We start from the raw sequence: 23042 nt of genomic DNA, 5'->3' as shown, positions 1-23042 counted from the left end.
GGGTTGCAACACTTTAAAACCCCTCTAGATGGTTTATCTGTATACAAATGATTTGGTAGTTCTAATTCTGTAACAAGAATGTGTGTATCAAATTTCATCTTCCTAGGACACTCATTTCAACCCCTATAGGTAGTTGGTCCTCAAGAAAATGCTCTTGATTTTCTATAAAAGTCATGAAGCAAGTGTGTGTCAAATGTCATCTTCCTAGAACAAAACAAATCATTTATTTTAGTTGAAAAAAACAAAAATACAGTTTTTCTAGGGACTGCAACCCCATTTAAACAAACATGGGTATATGATCTTTATAAAATATCTTTTATTTATCTGTTCAGAGCACAAGACACATGTGTCAAATTTAATATTTCTAGTACATCAAGAAATTGTAAAATAAAATTTTGTTCACTTATGGATGTTTGATCTTAATAGAAATGCGTAACTTTTTCTTTTTAAGTAACGAATAGAATACATTGTGCATGATATATATATATATATATGAACACCCAATAAGGCAAAAGGTTAGAAAATTTTCAGCGGAAAATATCAATTTTGTTGACACATCTGACTTAAAGCTTAAAATCTAAGATGTCCAAATTTCACTTGGCAAGCTGATAAAAACAATAACCAATAATTCTATAAACTTATATAGAATACTTTAAGTTAACCACACAAAGTAAAATACACATGCTATTTAGCCTTATATTAATATAATGAGTTACTAAAGGACATCATAAATTTATTTAAATTTGAAAAAATAGTAGGGTCTCTAAAGGTAGTGCCAGTTTAGAGATTCCTGCAATAAAAACCTATAACACAAAAATTCAGCAATAAAATATTTTATAACTATAGTGAAGTATAGAGAGGTGAATAATTATAGTAGTATACACATATCTGTCACAAAACAATATTTATTTTATTTTATCAATGAATAGTCAATCCATTGTGCCTTTAAAATGTATATTTTATAGATACTTGTACAATTTAAATTAATTTATTTACAATATTCTATATATACTGTTTGTATTTTCAAATCGCACACCACACTTATGGCACCAGGCGGCTCATGACACCCCCAGAGGCTTGTCTCTGCAACTCCACCCGGTTTTTGATGCCAGTTACAAGACCAGTTCAGGCCTTGCTCAATAATGTCCTGATCACAGGACCAAAACTTCAAAATAACATTGTGATATTCTTATCCAGTTCCACCTCTAAAATGAGTTCTTCTCATGTGATATAAAGCACAAATATGTTCTGTGCCATTAAGGCACCATGATCAACGCTTCCAGATATTCCCTCATTTAGCCAAAGTCCTCACACATCAAAGTTATGTGCACAACATCATCACTGGAGTTAACAGTGTCGAAGAAGCACTAGAGCTTCAAGACCAATTCACCTAATTTCTGAAGCTAGGAGGTTTCAAACTGAGAAAATGGGTTCTAACTTCCACAAACTTGTACAGGGGCTTCCTGAAGATCACTGTGAGACTTTCGTCTTTTAACAGCAATTGGATGACTCTCTATATTAGGCCCACATTGGTCCATTTACTTACAACATAGACTTCTCCATTGAGACCCCTACTGAGCGTAAAGTGCTTAGCCTGATTGCCAAGATCTATGATCCTAGTGGCTTTCTCTCTTCTTGTATAATGACTGCTAAATATGTTTTGCAGTTGCTCTGGACCTCTGATTGTGACTGGGATAAACAACTTCCTACTGAATTTACCCAATCAGAACTCTTTTGTGTCAGAACTTAAAAGAGTGACTGACATCTCTAACCCCGTACTCTGCAGTTGAGATAAAAAATTAACTACATGGGTCCTCTGACATGTCCGAAAATGATTACGTAGCCGTGATATACTTGAGGTGCAAAAACAATGAAGATGAAGTGCACTTAAGCTACTTAATCTGGCAGATAATTAATATATTTTTTATTTAAAAATAGAAGATTTAAAAAACGAATTTGAAGATTAAAAATCTTTTACAATCAGATGTACTTAAGGTAAAACAGAAGGTATAAAAGGTGAATTCGAAAAAATATTGAAGGGTTGGAAAAATATTTTGGGAAAATAAAAATTTAAACACTTGAATAGTCAATAATTAATATTTAATATTAATACTTGAATATTTAATAATTTAATATATCATGTTGTAAAACCTAGTATTAATAAACATGATGTTAAAGAACAAATTCTAAAACCATTAAAATTATCAGAAAGCATTTATGTTGTTGATATAAATAGTGCAAATGTTAAAAATGCCTTGGATTTCAAAGGTATAAGAATTAGAAATGTTAGTAAAAGAATTTATTAAAATGATTTATGAACTAGAAAAAATTTGTGATTCATAAGCAACATGTTAAATATTTTAAAACAGATTTCTGTTGTAAAATATAGAGATTTCTCTGAAAAGTTAAAACGTAGATCAGTAGACGACTGTGGTGAAATTAATGAAAAGTTTACAAATTTGAGCAAGATTTCAATACATTTTAAGATTATGTTCATAAAATCGTTGAAGCTAAATAATGGTGAAATTCTTAATGGGTGATTGTCTTCACATGGTGATAAATTGAATAAATTAGAGGAAAACTTTAATGAATGTAAACAAAATGTAGATATAACTTTTGAAAATATTGGCAACAGATATAATGGATTAGATTCCTTGTATAAATGACCCTCATACATTGCTGAGGTATAAAGAAAAGGTAATTCTAAGCAATATATGGGTCAACCTCGATTTTTCTCATATTACAATATAATGTTCCAATAGTCAATTAGAAAAGGAAATGACTAGAAATTTCTTGCCAGAAAGCAGTTATAGGGAGCAGGCAACCGCCAGACGGTCATATATTGCTTAGAGTTACCTATTAGTGATCAGGGGCACTGACGTGATCTGGGCTTCAAATTTGGAACTACTCGAGTTAATTTTTTTTCTAAAAGAGCAAGCAGCGCGAAGTGCTGCGCAGCGGGCAGGCATCGTGCGTGATCCTTTTTTTTATTAAAAATTACTGATAAATTGTTATTACATATAACAATATAATGTAGGTAATGTATGTAAAACAATTTTAAACACATAATTACATGCTGGAAAGCAAAATAAACCAATATAATCCGCCCAATACAAAATCTCCGTAAAAATCTGGTAAAGGAATCTGTGTCATTCCTTTGGCCTGAATCAATTCAGTACGGTATATACGAAGATCACGCACGATGCCTGCCCGCTGCGCAGCGCTTCGCGCTGCTTGCTCTTTTAGAAAAAAAATTAACTCGAGTAGTTCCAAATTTGAAGCCCAGATCACGTCAGTGCCCCTGATCACTAATAGGTAATTCTCGCGGTTGCCTGCTCCCTATAATTGCTTTCCAGCAAGAAATTCTAGTAATTTCCTTTTCTAATTGACTATTGGAACATTATATTGTAATATGAGTTGCCTGCTCCCTATAACTGCTTTCCGGCAAGAAATTCTAGTCATTTCCTTTTCTAATTGACTATTGGAACATTATATTGTAATATGAGAAAAATCGAGGTTGACCCATATATTGCTTAGAATTACCAAAGAAAAAAACTGCTGCAAATAATATGAAATATTATGCAATCATTAAATGGAGTTAAAGGAATGACTGGAAAATGAGCTGAATGTATCTAAAAAAGCCAAATTTTGATTACCATGATTTTGAAATTTTCCCTTAATAAATAGAGATGTGGGACATCACAGTATGTTTGATCTTTTTATAATGCAACCTGAAAGACTTAAAAAAAGAACATTGGGATGGTATTTCAAAAAAATTATGGTTGCCTGTAAAGTCGGTTTTAACGGGCGAAGATTTTACGTGACAACGTCTTTTTCTCGGTAGAATATTTATTGATATGAATATTATTAAATTACACAATAGGAACAAGGAATTGAATGAAAATAAGAATTGCACAAATTTTAAACTATAGAAATATATTTTGTTTACTAAAACATTGTACATAATTTGAAATTAATTAAAATTTGTTATTGTAAATGGTAAAGTTGAATAAAACATTTACTAAAATTGGAATTTGAAATTCTTGCTAAACACAGTTAAATTCTAACTCCGCGCGTGGTGATTGGTCGGTTTAGTTCGTTTGTTTGGTCGCACTGTTATGACAGGTTAGAGGTTATAATTTGTTATTTTAAATGTTTGACTAGCAATACGCGCTGTTTCTTCTCAATCGACTGAATTACGATTGATTGCAGAGTGATTTAAACTAATAATTTACTTAACACTATCAACATTTGTCAATAGTATGACATAACCTATAAACTCAGTTTTCTCAACTTTTGTGCCAATCTAACAATTAATCAATCAATCATAGTTTTACGATAATGAAATATCAGTGTACAATTATTTACCTTTATTGTTGTAGTTGTTGTAAATGACGAATCTAAGCACTCCACATTTTCACGAATAAACATAGTTATCTGCTTTATCCCGTGCGGCGGACCCACAGTTATCTGCTTTATCCCGTGCGGCAGACCCACTGGACGGGCATCGTAAGTACCTATCAGTAAAATATAAAATACTAGAGGGGCTGATCAAAAATATAAATTGAAATGTAATGCAAAGGCAATTATGTAAAGTTAAAAAACTAAATAAATCATGAAAAACTCAAATATATAGATGGATCAGAGAACACATACCATTAGTGTGTTGGCGGATACAGCTGAGCAGCAGCAACAAAAAAGTCGTCTATCACAACGAAACGACAAAGTCTCCCGGTTTAAAAACACCACTCGACCGCACGACGAACACATACACTCATTTTTAAAAATTCCATGTTCAATTAAAAAAGAGATAATTTCGTTTTGGTTAAAACGTAAACTCTTTACGTGCCCTACGAAACACTCCGACACACACAATTCACTAGGGTTGGTTGAACTAGTGGATGGTTGATTCATCATTGTAAACGCACTCACTCAATCCGACCTACTGAACAGGATATCTTGTGTAGAACTGACCCATGCCCCGGAGAACTCAGATAACAGGTACGTTATCAGGCTGCTATCAGTCCCGGCCGCAGATAATATTCAAGTAAACAGATTATCCAGACACAGCACACAAACTGAACATTAAAACATTAGGAACTTAACCACTTATCAATATACCCCCTAAAATCATGTTATTTGTCATTTGCACCCCATAGTACTATATATATTTTTTGTTCAGGAGGGTGAGCAGAATACGTTGGTAACGTCAAATTCGTGATTTGCCGCCCCGGCGTTTAATCTTACTGGTACGAAGTTTTTTAATTCCAAGACAAGATTATTTTATTTAAAGTGATTTAGTCAAATTTTCCAAGAACTAACCTATAAGCTACATTGCCAGTTAACTAACTAATATTTACATAAATTATACAAAGTGTATTCCTTATTTGGTATTCCTATTAATCTAACCTGACAGAAGCAACCAGCCAAAGCATAGCTCCAAAACTGTGAAGCCCGAAAATTATTTCCCATTATTTTCTCTCTTCCTGATACTTGTTAAAAATGGACAACAAGCAGCCAGGTGTTTGCTAAAATAAAAAACTTCCAACATTGGCCCTCAACAATTACAAAAATCCTAAATGTTGAAAACAAACCACCAAAGTTTGAACTGCTATTTTTCGGAGACAACACTACCTCAAAGGTAAACAGTTCAAACTTATTCCCCTACCTAGACAACCTTCCCACTTTTGGTCAGCCTTTATCTGATAATTTCAGAAACAAATTATTTAATAAAGCTTTGTTAGAGGCTGATACAGCTCACAAAGCCTGTCAAACTCCAAACACCACTCCTCCATCTACTGAGGAGAAAATAGCACACAAACATGGACAACACCCGATGTCCACATCTGTTATAAAGTGGAACAACTACAAAACACGGATGACCTTGAAAGCTCTCTTACCCTAGCAGCTGAAGTTGGACATACGCTTCTTGCAGAAAACCAGAAGCTGAGACAAGACGTGCTTGACTTAACCTTCAAAAACTCTCAACTACTCGGAAATTTGAAACAGGCAGAAGAAATTAAATTTGAAATGAGAATAGAAGAGCTTGAAAAAGATAATGAGACTCTAACACAAAGAAACCTTACTTTAGTAGATACATTAAGAAAAGCAGAAGAGGACCTAACCAAAGAGCGACGCCTAAGGGAAGATCTTGCAGAAACTTTTGAAGAGCAAGATTTAGAAAAGGAAACCTTAATAAACAACCAAGAAAAAGAAATTAATAGGCTACAGGCTGTCGTAAAGAAGCAGAAAAGGATGCAAACAGAAGAAAACAAAAAAAGATGTAGCCAAGACATTTAAAGATGTAGGAATGCAAACAAGCTCCACACGACAACCAGAGCCCAGTTACTCCACAGACGTCTTAGCTAAACTAGCACAGCTAAACATCCGCCAAGAAGGAATAGAAAAACATGTGCTAAACTTCCAAACTCAGCTAGACAACAACAAAAAGGTACCCGAGGTTTTGACAAACCCACAAAGCTCTCCTGTCAGGCCTACATCCTACCCAGCTCAGCTGAACCAAACCAAGAAAAGCAAGACTTCAGGAGACCTACCTAAAATAAGAACACAGCTAGATCACAAATCTAACACTGAAGATGGTAATCCATTAATTTCAGACAGTTGTCGAAATAATGCACAAAATCAAGAACGAAGCAGTAAAAAAATATGTAATGTGCCAACAACAAAGAGACCTCATGTCAGCATCTCCCTACAGGTGGCTAAACATAGAGGAAATCTCAATGCAATAACACCAAGCAATAGAGCCAGCACCAATCCAAGTCCAGTTAACATTGTAGACTCTTGGAGCAATTGGAAATTCTTTAAATATTTTTAAATATTAATAAAAACACTACTTTTCCAAATTGTTTATTATTTCGGGCGAGGCCTTTCAAAACCAAAGGTTTCATCTTCAGGCAACTCCACAAATAAATATTTACATATTGTTTGTTAAAATTAATATTAAATTAACATATGGTGTAAAATGTAAATACAAAAATTTTGGAAATATTTCAGCCAGTATGAAAAAATTATATTTGACTAGAGTTTAATTTTTGAATAAATTCAGAAGAAAGAAGATTGGAATTTTCAATAGGGCCCTCTTCATTGTTCATGAGTTTTTCTTTACTTCTGTTTATGTATAGTGTTTCCCAAGCATTCAAGTTCATTGGTTTTGTTATTTCTTTTATTAATTTTAGATTTGTAATTGATGTTCTGTGTTCCTGATTCAATGCAGTGCTTGGCTACAGCAGATTTGTCAACTCTTCCATATTTTGTGTGCGATAAATGCTCTTTAAATCGTGTTTTTATTGTTCTTTTTGTTTGTCCAATATAAATTTTGTCACAGTCATTGCATCCAATTTCATCATAAATTCCCGATTTATTTATCATTTGAAATTTTGTCCTTAGGGTTTCCTAAAATTTGGGATAATTTGTTGCTTGTTCTGTGAGTGACAGTTTTTATTTGTATGCTTTTTAAAAGTTTTGCATATTTGGTTGAAAAAGTGCTGTATGTTGTGCAAATAAATTCATGTTTTGTGTCTTCAGGTGGTCTTAATGTTTGTCTTATCTTTTCTAACTTTTTTCTTTTTAAAGCTTGTTTTAGTATATTGTCAATGAGTTGTGTAATGTAACCATTGAACATAGCAATAGATTTGATGTAATTTAGTTCTTTCTTGTAGTTTTCTGTTGAAAGTGGTGTATTTAACAGTCTATAAATCATTGAATTAAATGTTGCTCTTTTTTGTGCAGAAGGATGGTTAGATTCATTGATGATGAACCTATCTGTATGAGTTGGTTTTCTGTAGATATCGAATTCAAATTTTGTTTTCATTTCTAATAACTAATACGTCTAAAAATGGGATACTATTGTTTTGTTCAATTTCATATGTAAATTTAATAGTAGGGTAAAACGAATTTAGAGTTGTGATAAAATCTTGTATGTTTTCATTTTTATTAAATATTGCAAAAATATCATCGACGTATCTTATCCATTTTCTTGGGAAATATGTCATTTTAGATTTGGCTGTAGTTTCAAAATAGCTTCATAAAAATATTGGCAATAAAAAGGAGAGAATTGATGAATATTCCCATATGATAAATTTGTATGAATAAGGCACATTCTCTATATAGAGAATGTGCTCTGATTCATACCCATAATTTATGGAACAGCTACGGGAATATTCATCAATCTCATGTTTTATTGCCAATATTTTTGATGAAGCTATTTTGAAACTACAGCCAAATCTAAAATGACATATTTCCCAAGAAAAATGGATAAGATACGTCGATGATATTTTTGCAATATTTAATAAAAATGAAAACATACAAGATTTTATCACAACTCTAAATTCGTTTTTACCCCTACTATTAAATTTACATATGAAATTGAACAAAACAATAGTATCCCATTTTTAGACGTATTAGTTATTAGAAATGAAACAAAATTTGAATTCGATATCTACAGAAAACCAACTCATACAGATAGGTTCATCATCAATGAATCTAACCATCCTTCTGCACAAAAAAGAGCAACATTTAATTCAATGATTTATAGACTGTTAAATACACCACTTTCAACAGAAAACTACAAGAAAGAACTAAATTACATCAAATCTATTGCTATGTTCAATGGTTACACTACACAACTCATTGACAATATACTAAAACAAGCTTTAAAAAGAAAAAGTAGAAAAGATAAGACAACATTAAGACCACCTGAAGACACAAAACATGAATTTATTTGCACAACATACAGCACTTTTTCAAACCAAATATGCAAAACTTTTAAAAAGCATACAAATAAAACTGTCACTCACAGAACAAGCAACAAATTATCCCAAATTTTAGGAAACCCTAAGGACAAAATTTCAAATGATAATAAATCGGGAATTTATGAAATTGGATGCAATGACTGTGACAAAATTTATATTGGACAAACAAAAAAGAACAATAAAAACACGATTTAAAGAGCATTTATCGCACACAAAATATGGAAGAGTTGACAAATCTGCTGTAGCCAAGCACTGCATTGAATCAGGACACAGAACATCAATTACAAATCTAAAATTAATAAAAGAAATAACAAAAACCAATGAACTTGAAATGCTTGGGAAACACTATACATAAACAGAAGTAAAGAAAAACTCATGAACAATGAAGAGGTCCCTATTGAAAATTCCAATCTTCTTTCTTCTGAATTTATTCAAAAATTAAACTCTAGTCAAATATAATTTTTTCATACTGGCTGAAATATTTCCAAAATTTTTGTATTTACATTTTACACCATATGTTAATTTAATATTAATTTTAACAAACAATATGTAAATATTTATTTTGTGGAGTTGCCTGAAGATGAAAACCTTTGGTTTTGAAAGGCCTCGCCCGAAATAATAAACAATTTGGAAAAGTAGTGTTTTTTATTAATATTTAATAATATTCCAGTTAACATATCAAATCCGCCTATAAGCAAGGGACCACCAATGAATGCAAAAAAGAGAATGGCAGGAGAGAGTTATGAAGATTTCTTCAACAAACACATTCAATTTTACAAAGAGTTACTAAGAATTGCCGAGACAAAAACCCACGATAACGATAAAAGACAGGCATCAAATCTAGAACTCGAGAATCATCTCTTATTACCACAATGTGAAGACCAACAAAACACAGCACTTGAAGAAGTCACCTCAACCAATAATCAGACTATCTCCAAGACTAATCCAAATTCTCACAATTTTTTAGGAGTACTTCAGATGAAAAAAACCAAAGAATGACAGGAAATACACTTACTGTTCTCCACCAAAACACTGACAGAATCTCTAATAAAATCGAGCGCCTTAGTACTTTCCTTACCAGCTTAGAACCGGATCTCGTAATCCTAACGGAACATGGACAAAATAAGGAAATAATTGGAAACACAAGGCTAATAGGATATGTGTTAGCTGCAGAATTCAGCAGAGAGCGTTATCGCAAGGGGGAAGTAGCTATTTTCTGCAAAACCCACTTGAAAGATGATGTTGAAATACACAACACGCATGATCTCTGTGAGGAACTGGTCTGTGAAGTAGCGGCAGTTAGAGTGAAACTTGGAAAATGCTGCATTTTTCTTGTTGGAATTCCAGGAATCAGGGAAACATTGAAGCTAGTCTGGAGATAGTCTCAGATGTCTTAGAAAGTATTCCAACAAACAATCCAATAATAATCATGGGGGATGTTAACATTGACAGTATAACAAAAAATCATTAATACACTCTGATGAGGGATATGTTGAACGGACATGATATCCAGAGATTAGACCTGCCACCAACAAGAATGACGCCAACTTCAGCAACGTCAATAGATTGTGTCTGTACCAATATTACGCTCGAGGGCCTCAATGTAGAAATAGTCAACACTGGGATATCAGACCATACAGGTCAACTGTGCACAATCAACTGTTATAGAAAATCACCTCCACCGCCCACTATCGAACAAAGAAATATGTGTAAACGGAATCTACTTCACCTGAAATATTATCTTAGCCAGCAAGACTGGTCAACAGTCTACCACGTAAAGGACATAGAAGAAACATACAACAATTTTCAAAAAATACTCCTAAACTCGATAGACTCTACATGTCCATTAATCAGGTATAAAATTAAAAAACCCAAATACACATTGACTGACCAAATTGCAATACACATGAAAAAACAGTTTCTCGAAGCACAAGAAAGGTACAATATATCAGGAAGTGAAAATGACAAATTGATAATGTCACGGCTCAGAAAAGACTATGACTTGAGGCTGAAACTCCTTAGTAAACAAGACCATGCAGAAACAGTGTCAAGGTCAGGTAACAAATCAAAAACTCTTTGGCAAATTATAAATTCTGAAAGGAAATCAAAAGATGAGAAGTCCCTACCTTTAGCACCGGATATCCACGGAGAACATGTACAGGTACCAAAACTGATTACCGATCAACTTAACACGTTCTTTACCAATATAGCCCACGAAACCATTCAACTGAATGGACATACTAATTTACAGAAAATAACACCAGCAGAAAATTTCAATGTCCCAACTTTGATACTTCAACCAACAAACAGAGAGGAAATGACTAAACTCATTCAATCATTGAAGGTAAAAACCTCTACCGGTTACGACAATGGCTCTACAAGACTCCTGAAAATCTGCAAAGAGGAGCTTGTCGACCCCTTAACAGAAATTATCAATAGTTCATTTAGCCGAGGAATATTCCCATCTGCATTAAAAATAACTAAAGTCTATCCCAAATACAAACAAGGACACACCACGCAACCTGCAAACTACCGCCCTATATCATTGATACCAACCCTTTCTAAAGTAATTGAAAAGCTTGTTCTTAATAGGATTTTAGAACATTTATCAATGAATCAACTTTTGACTCCACATCAACACGGTTTCTTACCAGGTAGATAAACTACAACTGCTTTGATAAGTCTGGTAGAGTTTTTAGCTGATCAACTCGAAGATGGAAACACTTCCACAGCCATATTCCTTGACTACAGCAAAGCCTTCTACTGCCTTAGCCACAACCACCTGCTATCAAAACTAGCCACGCTTGGAATACGAGGACAATCCCTGGAATGGTTCCGAAGCTATCTCACAGGACGAAACCAGATGACAGAAGTGAAATACACCGCCAAAGGAGTTACACGCCAAATATGCTCAGGACTACAAGCCATCACTCGAGGAGTGCCGCAAAGCTCTGTTCTAGGGACCAGTCCTCTTTATCCTCTACACAAACGATTTTCCTCAGTACATGGAGGATTTCAGCAGTACACTGATGTATGCTGATGATACTGTGCTTCTGCTCGGGAAAACGAATCAAGACGAGCTAGAGATAGCTGCTTAGACGGCTGTTAATATGGCAGTGCAATATTGCCAAGGCAATGACCTTGTTGTAAACGAGACAAAAACAAAACAGATATTCTTTGGAAGACACAAAGATACTGTAGGAGGTGGAGGACTGCCTGAACTGGAGGAAATCAGCACTTCAAAGTATCTCGGAGTGACAATAGATGACTCTCTGACGTGGACACACCACATTGACAACCTCTGTAAAAGGTTTAGCCCAGGAATGTACGTGATCCGCAGGATGAAACATATCAGCGACTTAGGAACAGCTAAAACTGCATACTATGCTCTCTACGAATCACATCTTCGTACGGTATAGCAGTCTGGGTGGTACCACACTAGTCAATCTGCAACGGGTCCTAATACACCAAAAGAGAGCAATTCGGATCCTTGCAAGCCTACGCACAAGAGAATCGTGCAAGCAAGCCTTTCAAGAACTGAAGATTCTCACTGTGGTTAACCTATACATCCTAGAAGCTGTGACCTACGTACACCTGAAATCAGCCGATGAAGTGATGACTGGAGCACATCAACATGACTACAACGCTCGGCATGCTGCAAACTACCATCTTCTAGCTCACCGCCTAGCGTCCACGGAGAAGAAGCCAACGTATGTCGGAGCAAAGCTGTGGAACGCCCTCGCACTAGAACTGAAGAGGAGAGACCGACTGCAGTTTGGACACAAACTAAAACTCTGGCTTCAAGACCATCCATTCTACACAATAAATGAATTTTTAAACAGAACTTTCTAACTTACTGTAACAAAATAAAATCTGACGATTGTACTGTTCTCTAAGAATATGTTCAATAAAGAATAAAGAAAATTTGTCGTTATCAACACTTGAGTCCAGAAAATGTGCAAAAATTTAAATATTTAGTTGAACAAACCAAAGTAAAAAAGGCAGAGTTTAATATTGATTTTGGAAATAATTTTTGCTTGTCTCAATTCCAGTTTTATATTTCTGAAACTTTAATAAAACAAGAGTGTCAAGCATACCTTGGAACAAATTATGTTAAATTAATTGACAATTTCAAACCATTTTTATTTTTCAAAATTGAAGTAAGTAAACACAATAAAATTATAAAAGAAATTGAAAATTATGGTTAAGTACAATTGAAGGATTATGTCTTATTCTAAAAGTGATTGATTTCAAATGGTTTTGAATCGACTTTGAAATTTGGACAATTTGAAGCGGTTGAAAATTTATCAGATTTTGGTTTAAAATTCTAAGTAAACTAGCAGTTTCCCGCGCCTTCGCACGCAATTTCCTGTTGAAAAACAATACACTATATTCACTTATTCTTTTTCTGTCACATTCTTAAACACTCCTTATATAATAAAATTGATAGTCGTTCCTTCGTGAGCCTCTTGAGCGCATTATGAAGGTATGAACAATATTTCCTGATCTGTCTTTCGTGGTTTTTGCTAGGTGTTGATAAGTTATTCAGTACAATTACTTTGTATAGGTGAATGTCGATAAACTATTTTGGTTATAAAGAATCAAATTCGGTTTGTTAAAATTAATTTTCTGTCTAGGATATTTCCAGTATTATTGTGGAGTTTGCCTTGTGCTCCGATCAAGAAAATGTATCAACGAAAACTAATTTCGATCATAAAGCGTCTTCTTTCGGCTTTTTTCATTTACCTTCGGTCTAACCAAATTCGATTACCTTATGTACAAACTTTCACGGCTTTGTACAATGAGGTGGTTTTTATAACAGCGTTCAATAGTATTTTCTTTGCATTAGATAGTTTATTGACCATTGGTGCAATCTAAATTTAAAATTAGGTAATAACTTCGTCTTTGCAATCTGCATTACACTACTAATTAAGCACTTAACAATAATAATTTTCTAAATTTTTAATGTAAACAAATGTTTCTGGCTCTTTGATGAACTTCAGCTGAAAGTATAAACAGCTGTTAAGTATCAGTTCATTTTGTATTACGTGTCGCAGCGCAGTCTGCCGGATCGAAGGTAAAATATTATAAAATCAAGAACTACTTAGAAATTAAAAATTAATTAATAAAACATTTTCCAGTGGACCAAACCACCTCTCTAAAAATATGCCTATGTTACTTCCAGGAACGTGTAGAATCACTGTACAAAATTTCACGATGTTTCGTGCATTGGTTCCAGAGTTATAACGGAACATACAAACAAACATTCGCATTTATGTATATAGATGTAAATTTTCCTATCTATATAGGTGGATCTTACGTTAGTTTCATAAGAGCTGAAGATGATGATGCGATATTAAAAACAAAAACTGAAAATTACCTGCTAGTTGATAGAAAAATTACAATTAACGAGATTTTTACTAGAGATCCGATGATTGATTATAAAATCACGAGTACATTTGATTGATTAATGAAATTGCAAACACTCAGAATACTATGTTTAGTTTTCTGGATTGGCAATGTATTGAGCAAAAATATTTCTGAATGAATAATTTATTCATTCAATATTACGAATACTTATAGAAATATTTTCAATTCTTATTAAGTTCGTTATTAGATGTTATCAAGCAGATAGACAGAATAATCAAGACAAATATCCTTCAAAATGCTGCAGTTCCAATATAAAACATATTAGAGTAAACTTGAATGGTTCTTATGGAGATGAATTACAAAATGTAAAGATTTCTGAAGGTCTTTTCATAATTATGTATCGATGTACCAAGATTTTAAGAAAATGTACTGCAAAAACATCAAGATGTATTACAATCGTATAGAAAATAATCCCATTTATATTATCAATATAACAAAAACTTTTACCAATATTTCTGGTTCGAAAAACAACATAATTAGTAAAATGGACTTCCAAAATGCTGTTACAAATGCAATTTGTTATGTTGTATGTTGTTGTGTTGTTTCTGAGAATTTTTTTTCATGTGATGTAATCAAGAATAAAATTATAGAATTTCAGTAATTTTTTTGAAATACCTTATGAACTATGTTTTATATTTTGTACAAATGTCAAAGACACTGATAGAAGTAGGCCTTCTAATATTTGGTTTTTAAAAAATATCTCAAACAATGGGGATCATATGAAGTAAAATCTATTTCAAGGTCATCTTAAGGGTTAATCCGGAATTGATTATTTCAAAAATGCTTTAATTTTTACTGATCCCATATACCAAATTTCATTGTAAAAGCTCAAATAATTCATGAGATAAAGAAGTTTTAAGATAAAGGATGATTGGGGTGGATTTGAAAAATTTTGTTATTTTCATGGAATTTAACGTTGAACACGCTTGTTGCTGAAGTTTAAGATTTCTCTCGTAATGTTTTTATTTTTCAATGATCATTAAGAAATAGGGGATAATTTCCTCCTCAGGGTTAAGTTAACTTGAAATGTATGGGACTTATTACTATATATGTTAAGTATATACTACATATGAAGGGGTCAGAAGCCAAGGGGTACAAGTGACTTTATGGTTTTTTTCTGAGTTAACTGCAGAAGCCATATCCTGAGTGTATTAAAAATGTTTGTGGCCAACAGGTATAAGTAAAACTCTGTTAAATGCTGAGATCTAGCGGCAAAATGAAAAACTACTTTCAGCATCAGCTGTTTTAGTTAGAGGCCAAGGGGTACAAGCACTTGTATCCCTTGGCCTCTAACAGGTACAGACATTTTGTTCAGGAATGTGTTTTGTTTACTGTATTGTTCATTCAGTGTAACCGCAGAGAATGTCCGAAGACAGTATTCCAAGTATTTTTGGAGGTAAGTGTATAAGTTCAATTGATTCTTGATAGTTTCCAAAATATGTGATTATTGTTAATGTAATAATTTGCCTCTACAATTCCTTTAAAATATGAAACTTTCCATTGCAGTTTTTAGGTTATGTTTCATTATTAAAGAGTCAGTGTTTAAGTGTAATGTTTTTGTTTTAAAACAGTGATTTAATATTTACTACATACTTAGTTTTATTTCCAGATGACAGTGATAACGATCCTGACTTCAATCCGATCAACAAGGACTCAGGCGATAGTTCCGATGAAGGTGAGCCTAGATCCTTAATTTTATCTTTCCTTTGGAAATAATAGGTATTTTGAGGCATATGGGATGAAGGTTGAGGGTTGAATTACAAGGTTATAATCTTGTTACCATACAATAAGGGATGAATATCCCCCTTAAGGATAGTGGCCATGAACATTTAGTCCCATATCTATAGGCATAACGTCCCCCCTACAAAAATGTCATGTTAAGCGTATACAATCATCTAGAGAGCCTCAATTAACCTTTTCTAGTGTTGGATACTACATTACAATATTTTAAAGAATTTCCAATAGACCTATTACAGCAGTTTAGAACAAGCTGTTCAAAATAAACAAAGTTTCCACAGGTGTATTTCGAGTCGCTAAGACACTGCAAGACAGACAAATGACAGACATACGATACGCCTCCTACTGATTCTCCTACTACCTCGGTGTCTGCTATACTTTTTTTTATTTTTAGGTGGAGTCACAGAACAGGTCCAGAGAACAGAGGGAGAAGAACAGCAGATGGACGAAGAAGAACCCCCTCCTAAGCGCACCAAGCACCCTGGAAGAAAAAGGACTCGACGAATTGAGTCATGGAAAAGGAAAAAATCTTCTATACTTCGCAATTCGGGGCACGAATACACTGACCGCAAAGGTAAAGTACACCAAAGAAAGGAGCTTAAGCCGTACAACCATCAATGTCGTTACAAATGTAATGAAAAAATTGATGAGGAAAAGAGACAAGAATTTTTTAACAGTTATTGGTCTTTGGGAAGCTGGGAACTACAATCTTCTTATTTGAACTCGGCTGTTAATATAGGGGCGCCTAATAAAAAGAAAGATGGCGCAGTGCGTGGGAAATCCTTTTCTTGTCAATATGTATTTCATTAAAATCAGTTAAGTAGTTTTTGATCTACGAATTTTGAAAGTAATCTTGATTTTTACTAATTTAATATACATTAACGACCTTAACGATATACATTCTCTTTATAACACTTGTAAGGAATTGAGAAATTTCATTTCAGTATGTTATCACTGCAACTCGATTCTTCTAGAATTTTTCTTCTTGCTGGGCGTTGCAAATTCACGGCTCCCCTGGTACTGCTTATCGTGTTTGCTTCAACTTTCTAGATCTATCTTGAAGGTCAAGCGTTAGTTGGACTAACACTCTCAGTAATGTAAAGTACGCTATAATGTAAAGCACGCTACAAGTTCAAGTTTTAGTAATACGAACGCACGTTTCCTGCGTTAGTTACGCTTCAATAAAATGAGATTATTGAATGTGTTTGGTTTTTTATTCCTATTTCCAGATTTTTTCATATACAAGGTTTGTACAGCAAAAGAAGATTGAAATTATTGATTGTTTAGTTTTTCTCCTCCTACTTCCAGATTTTTGTCAAAAAATCCTCTAGAACGCGTTCCTCGGGGAACACTAATGTCATCTGAAAAATGGGGGTTCAATTATATTAAGTAAAAAGCAGTATGAATGAAAAAAGTTTGTGTATCCAAAGAAGTTTGAAGTAAAATCAAAGTAGTTTGAATGGGAGAAAAAGGTTCACCGAAGAAAAAAGAAAAGACAGTATTAATTGTTTAAAGAAGTTTTTGTGTAATCAATAATAAGTATTGGTTGCCAACAAGGCAAAAAATAATCCTACTTTCTAGGCTGACTTTATCATTTTATAATCTACAGAACATTATAATATATGGATTAACCTTGTATGAAAAACCTGAACCTAAGAAATGAGAATAAAACAAATTAACAAATTTGTATAATCTATTTAGAAAACTGCAATATAGCCATGGTTAAACAAACAGAATTTAGAAAAAAAATAATGTAAAAATTGAATTGACTTTTGAAAATATAGAAAAAATCAATATATTATTTGAAAAATAGTATATCAGGTTTGTTGGTTTAAATAAGCACATTTATTACTGTATAAACAGAAAGTATCTATTTAGGTATAAAATTAGATTATGATTTTAAACCTGTTTTGGTATAATAATTACAAGAAAAAAGGTTGTTATTGGGTAACATTATATCCTGTATAATGCATGAATAATAAAGGGCATAAAGTTATCTTTTGTAGCAAATTTTCAAACAAATTGTATATTTAAATATTTAAAAACCATAGGTATTAACTGTTCATAATAAATGTGCTTATTATACCAAAACATCTTATATATTATTCAAATAATATATTGAATTTTTTCAATATCTTCAAAAGTCATGTCAAAATTTGTATTCTCTAATGTCTTAAACAAACGTTTTTCTTACTAAATGATGGAGTTTTAAATGAAATAAATACAAGAAATGAGCTTATTTAGAAGAAAAAGAAGCACAAAATTGTATATTTTGAGAAAATAAGACAAATTTGGGTTTACAATAATATTGCTGAGCTAGAACACCGCAAAGTGCACCTGCTAAACAGATTATTTTTATTGTTATAGAAGACATTAAAGATCAAAGATATGAAGAAAATACATAATTTGCACCTACTTGTCGTTTGAAAGAAAAACATTAAGATAAATAATTTCTTACTATCGATGTTTTAGAATAAATATTTGTCATGGGTTTTACGAGATCATTAATAGATTTTTGTGATTTTTTGTTCAATTTTTCTTCATTGACTGTAGCAGATTTTTCATTGGTTTTACAAGACCCTTCAGTACTTTTTTAAGCAGTGATTCCCAACATATTTTTTAACAGATTATCAAGATTTAATAAGACAGTTAAGAAGAACACGACTGAGACGGCACTTTTGACACAGAATTTATACAGCAGGGTTTTATGGTCCTTTGAACAGGAAGGACCATAAAATGCTAATGCTGAAGAAACCGTAATTGCAAAAATGAAAATATTTACCGATTCCAGCATGGTATTTTACTGTATTAATCTTTTACTCAAAAACTTGCCAGAGTCTGGTGTCATAGAAACTGCCATAACTTGCGTTTGAGATAGCTTGTATATGGTTAAACCATACAATGTAACTGAGGTTTAATATGAGTATAAATGAAATATTAGGACCGCTATATCAATTAAAATATTGATCAAATATGGAGTTCCAGAACTTCTTCGCACACCTGAATATAAAATCACTAAACATTGCTATAACACGAGATTTTAAAATACTTATTCTGAAAGCCACAAACTCAAACCTTTTTGAATCAATCCTAATTACACAGGTCTTTAGATATGTTATGATCTCCCATTAGAAATAAGATAACAGGAAAACATTATACAATTCAAATACACAGTCATTGAAAACTTAACTAATCCATTATAGTTTTAATTCGTTGGTAGAATACTTTGAAACGAAATAGACCCTACAATAACCCTTGATGGGCATATTAACGATTCCGACGGCTGAGGTCTAATTGAAAAAACTGAGTACCAAATGAGTAAATACGTTCATGAAACATAACGCTCTTTGCCATCCGTCCGCGTTGACCTATAAAAATACAGATGCAGGAGATGCAAATAAAAAATACTAACAATTGTGTGAAATAAGATATTAATTTTTTTGCTTTGTGCTTTCACTGCGCGAAAAGGTTTTTGTTCGCTGTGTAAATGTAAAATAAATTTGGTCTAGACCTCCAAAGACCTATGTAGACCAACTGCAGCAGATCTACAAGTTTTAAGTAAGTAGATATTTAAATTAATCTTGTCAATAAATTAATCAAAACAATATTTAATTTCTCCATGGGTGTCGGAGTGTGTATCCAAGTATGTGGATTTTATGTTGTAAACCACGTCGTTGTGCCCTTAAGAGCCGGCGAACTGGTGAATATTTTGTTTTTAGCCCGATAGTAACAATACTTTACGCCCTTATTTTTATATATAAAATTATGATATATGAGATGCGTTGGTGTAACAGCCCTTCTGCTTCTACAGCCGGTTTTCAAGGGAGAACACTGTCAGCAGCAGGCCGTGCATCTGAATTCCCATTTTTAACGTGGTTCTAAAGTTAAAATTGGGTTATAATTAGGAATTAGTCTCAAATTCATACATTTTTCACTTAAAAATCCTTTAGTGTGTTAAAGCTAATAAATCGTAAATGATACCACTATCTCTTAATACTAATTATTGTTAATCATTTATATTTGTTTTGGGGTTTCTCACTAGAAATCCTATTTTCAGCAGAAACTATCAGCCCATTATTATTAAACAATAATTGTATTTTAACAATAATGCAATAGCATTAAAACACTTCCTGATTTGAAAAATGTATGAATTTGAGACGATTTCCTATTTATTTAAGACACAGTTTTAAACTCTCTCAACATGTTAAAAGCGGAGTCTCAGATGCGCGGCTGGCAACTAACTACAAGATACTAACACGTTTATTCTTTATTGAAATTTTCTTAAGAAATTGCTACAGCAATGATTCATAAAGATAAATTACGGTGCCCTTTCAAATCCTGGGAACCTTGGCTTATTTGAGCCGTATTCAACTCAATAGGAGTAATTACAATTAAATAACTAATGGACATCAGTGGATCTTTATTGGTTAAGCTAGGCTGATGTAGTCTTCCTCCGTAGACTAATGGTTATAGTCTCGGCTCTCTAACCGAGAGATCACGGGTTCAAATCCCGTGGAGGTCCAAACATGTAATAATAAATAAATAAACCAGTGAACTTCGAAGCCGGTATAGCTGACGCTAAGGCTTACAAGAAAAAACACACAAAAAAACAAAAAAAAAGAAGGCTGATGTAGACAAAACAGCTGATCTCTGGTTCTGTTTGTTCATTATGATTATGCCAATCATTACGGGTTTGGTTTGTTTGTTGTTTGTTGAGTGACTTTTCAAAATAACCTAGCTTTTTGTTGTAGATTGGAATAAGATTTAACTTTCGTTATTTCGGGCCATTTAAAGAACTGTAAGTTTATTACAATGCAGTTGCCTACTATCTATAAAACATCGGTGTTGAAGTTTGCAAGTGTAGAACTGATATAGTGTATACCAGTTACAGTAATTACCTTTCTATATTTTGTTTAATATAAAAGTTTATTATCCTAATTTTATACTGTTGTCCAATTCTCTTAAGTTATGCATCACAATATGTATCAGTCCATTTACTTGATATGGTTGATAATTACATTAAAAACTATACAAATAATTTTATAGCATAATTCGCTTCTAAATTTAATCTGTAGTTGATCATATAGTTCTTAAATATGCTTTACGAAAGAACTGTCATTATCATCATAAAACAATTTTTGTATATGAAATAATTAAATCACTAATATTGTAAGATTAAAATTACCAAACAATATAACCTCTATATATCACAAAATGTAAAGTAGCCTATTGAGCAGTCTGTTTTGAAAATTCTGCGATAGAAATGACACATTAAACAGTGATTTATAATAAACCAGGGAGATAGCTGAAGAAGGGCCAGTCTTCCATAATTATACTATGCAAATAAACACTGTCACTCATGTCACAACTCTGATTAAAAAGTATTGATACCTGAGTTTGAATGTTAATGACAAACTAACTAGTAGAGCTACAGTAATGGAGCATAGGCCTACAAGCTTGTTAGCTTGTTTATCTCTGTGTCTTGAAATATAAGGCAATTTTATTTTGAAACAATAACTTTCAACCTGTACGCCTGCCTACAAGAACGGAAATAGTATGGTTTTTGTCATTTTTTTGACCAAACTACAACTTTGAAAGTTAATATTTTGGAAACTTGTGATCCAATTATGACCGAAATTGTGATCTTATTAACACCAACACTTTTTCCAAAATACGTAAGTGCACGGTTTATGAGCATGAAATTTTAGAATTATATGAAGGCCAGTTCAAAAATTGAGCATTGGTTAAATTTATGTTATAACCAATAATCTTTCATAGAGCTTGTAAAGTCATAATCTCGGGCATATAATTTTGTAAACTACAATTCAAAGCTTTAATTTTGTATACCACCTTAATTGAACAGATTTTGTTAATTTTATCGTACACGACCTGCTCACATCCTCATATGACAAACATTCACTAGCCAAGTCACAGCCATGAATATCTGGTGCATGCAGCCAATTTAGCATAAACATTGTGCAGTCATATGCAACAAATGTGTCTTAAGATACTTAGAGCTTACTAAGATATGGCCAGAGAGTTTTCATTGCAGGCAACAAATGTTTGCGGTCATAAATCCTAAGCAGTAGAATAGAGCATGTTACACAAGATGTGGGCTGTGTGTAGAGTAAAACTCAGCCACAGAAAACAGTTGGCTGTTGTGCTCCTGCTAATTTGATGGCCATAGCACTGGCTGTAGTATGTCCCAATAGAGATCACATTGACCTAACTAGGCTCCTAGAGTGATTTGATTGTTGGGATAAATAATAACATAATGCGGTTTGTCTTTGCAGATTACTTTAATTGGATTCACTAACATGGCTGAGCTGCGATTTGATGGGAGAGTAGTAGTTGTAACTGGAGCTGGTGCAGGTCAGTTTTATGTGTACAATCTTTTACTTATTTATTCTTTAGATGCTCGATCTTAAAGCTTATTATAACATTGGTTATTGGTAAAAAGATTAAGAAAACACAGAAATGATATACAACACTAAATACATGTGTAATTCATTCTCTAAGTTTCAGATTTTTTTCCTGGTGGCAACTTTTTCTTAGCTTTGGTTTGTAAATAGTTGCTTTAAGAAGCATATTTCAAGTTTTCATTGACAAAACCATTATACTTTTTTTCTGCTTATTTCATTCCAACATGTTAATGTAGACAACATTGGGTACTTTGGGATTATACCGACCACACCAGTATGAAGAACACAAAAATATAAATTTATAGAAACAAACATGATAGAACGAAAAAACAACTCTTTAATTACAAAATTACAAGCATTTCCAGGTATTGTGATCGGTATTGTTGTCGCTGTTATCTTATCTTTCTCGAGAATCCCGATTACGGCAGGCCGCGCGGCATCACATGATTTGCACGGTACATAATTGCCTTTCCATTACAATTCAATTTATAAACCCCTCTAGAATTTGATATTTTACTGATAGGTACTATCTCGAGGGATGTTTTTCTTTAGTTGACATCAGCGCGGGGCATGGCCGGAGGCACTCGCATTTTGGGTGGCGGAATATGATCAAGAATAAAAACAAGTTTTGAGTGTTTTTTCAATAAAGAGTTTAGTTTTAGTTTGATAATGTTTGTTTTTG

General features: G+C 33.0%; 3 protein-coding genes across 4 annotated transcripts in view; all 3 read left to right on the top strand.

Moving 5' to 3' along the window:
* The first annotated feature begins 6310 nt into the window (after nucleotides 1-6310).
* Nucleotides 6311-11811, top strand: LOC124355898. Its single transcript, XM_046807052.1, has 2 exons — nucleotides 6311-6599; nucleotides 11504-11811. The coding sequence occupies exons 1-2, from the start codon at nucleotides 6311-6313 to the stop codon at nucleotides 11809-11811; spliced, it is 597 nt and encodes a 198-aa protein (XP_046663008.1).
* A 3411-nt stretch (nucleotides 11812-15222) lies between these two features.
* LOC124355034 lies at nucleotides 15223-17138 on the top strand. Its single transcript, XM_046805939.1, has 3 exons — nucleotides 15223-15597; nucleotides 15811-15876; nucleotides 16333-17138. Exons 1-3 carry the CDS (start codon nucleotides 15564-15566, stop codon nucleotides 16746-16748), a joined length of 516 nt encoding a protein of 171 aa, XP_046661895.1. The 5' UTR covers nucleotides 15223-15563; the 3' UTR covers nucleotides 16749-17138.
* A 3452-nt stretch (nucleotides 17139-20590) lies between these two features.
* LOC124355033 (peroxisomal multifunctional enzyme type 2) overlaps nucleotides 20591-23042 on the top strand; it is a 44242-nt gene continuing 41790 nt past the window's right edge. The window contains exons 1-2 of one of the 2 annotated variants that reach the window (XM_046805937.1): nucleotides 20591-20736; nucleotides 22232-22310. In XM_046805937.1, the coding sequence (XP_046661893.1) occupies nucleotides 22256-22310 (55 nt within the window). In that variant the 5' untranslated portion in view covers nucleotides 20591-20736; nucleotides 22232-22255. Of the gene's footprint in view, nucleotides 20737-20809; nucleotides 20829-22231; nucleotides 22311-23042 lie in introns of those variants that run through there. The other variant, XM_046805938.1, reaches the window with a different exon arrangement.

This window comes from Homalodisca vitripennis, chromosome 2 (assembly GCF_021130785.1).
Source record: "Homalodisca vitripennis isolate AUS2020 chromosome 2, UT_GWSS_2.1, whole genome shotgun sequence".
NCBI lineage: Eukaryota > Metazoa > Arthropoda > Insecta > Hemiptera > Cicadellidae > Homalodisca > Homalodisca vitripennis.
The sequence above is the reverse complement of the archived record's forward strand: the minus strand, read 5'-3'. Positions and strand labels throughout refer to the sequence as shown.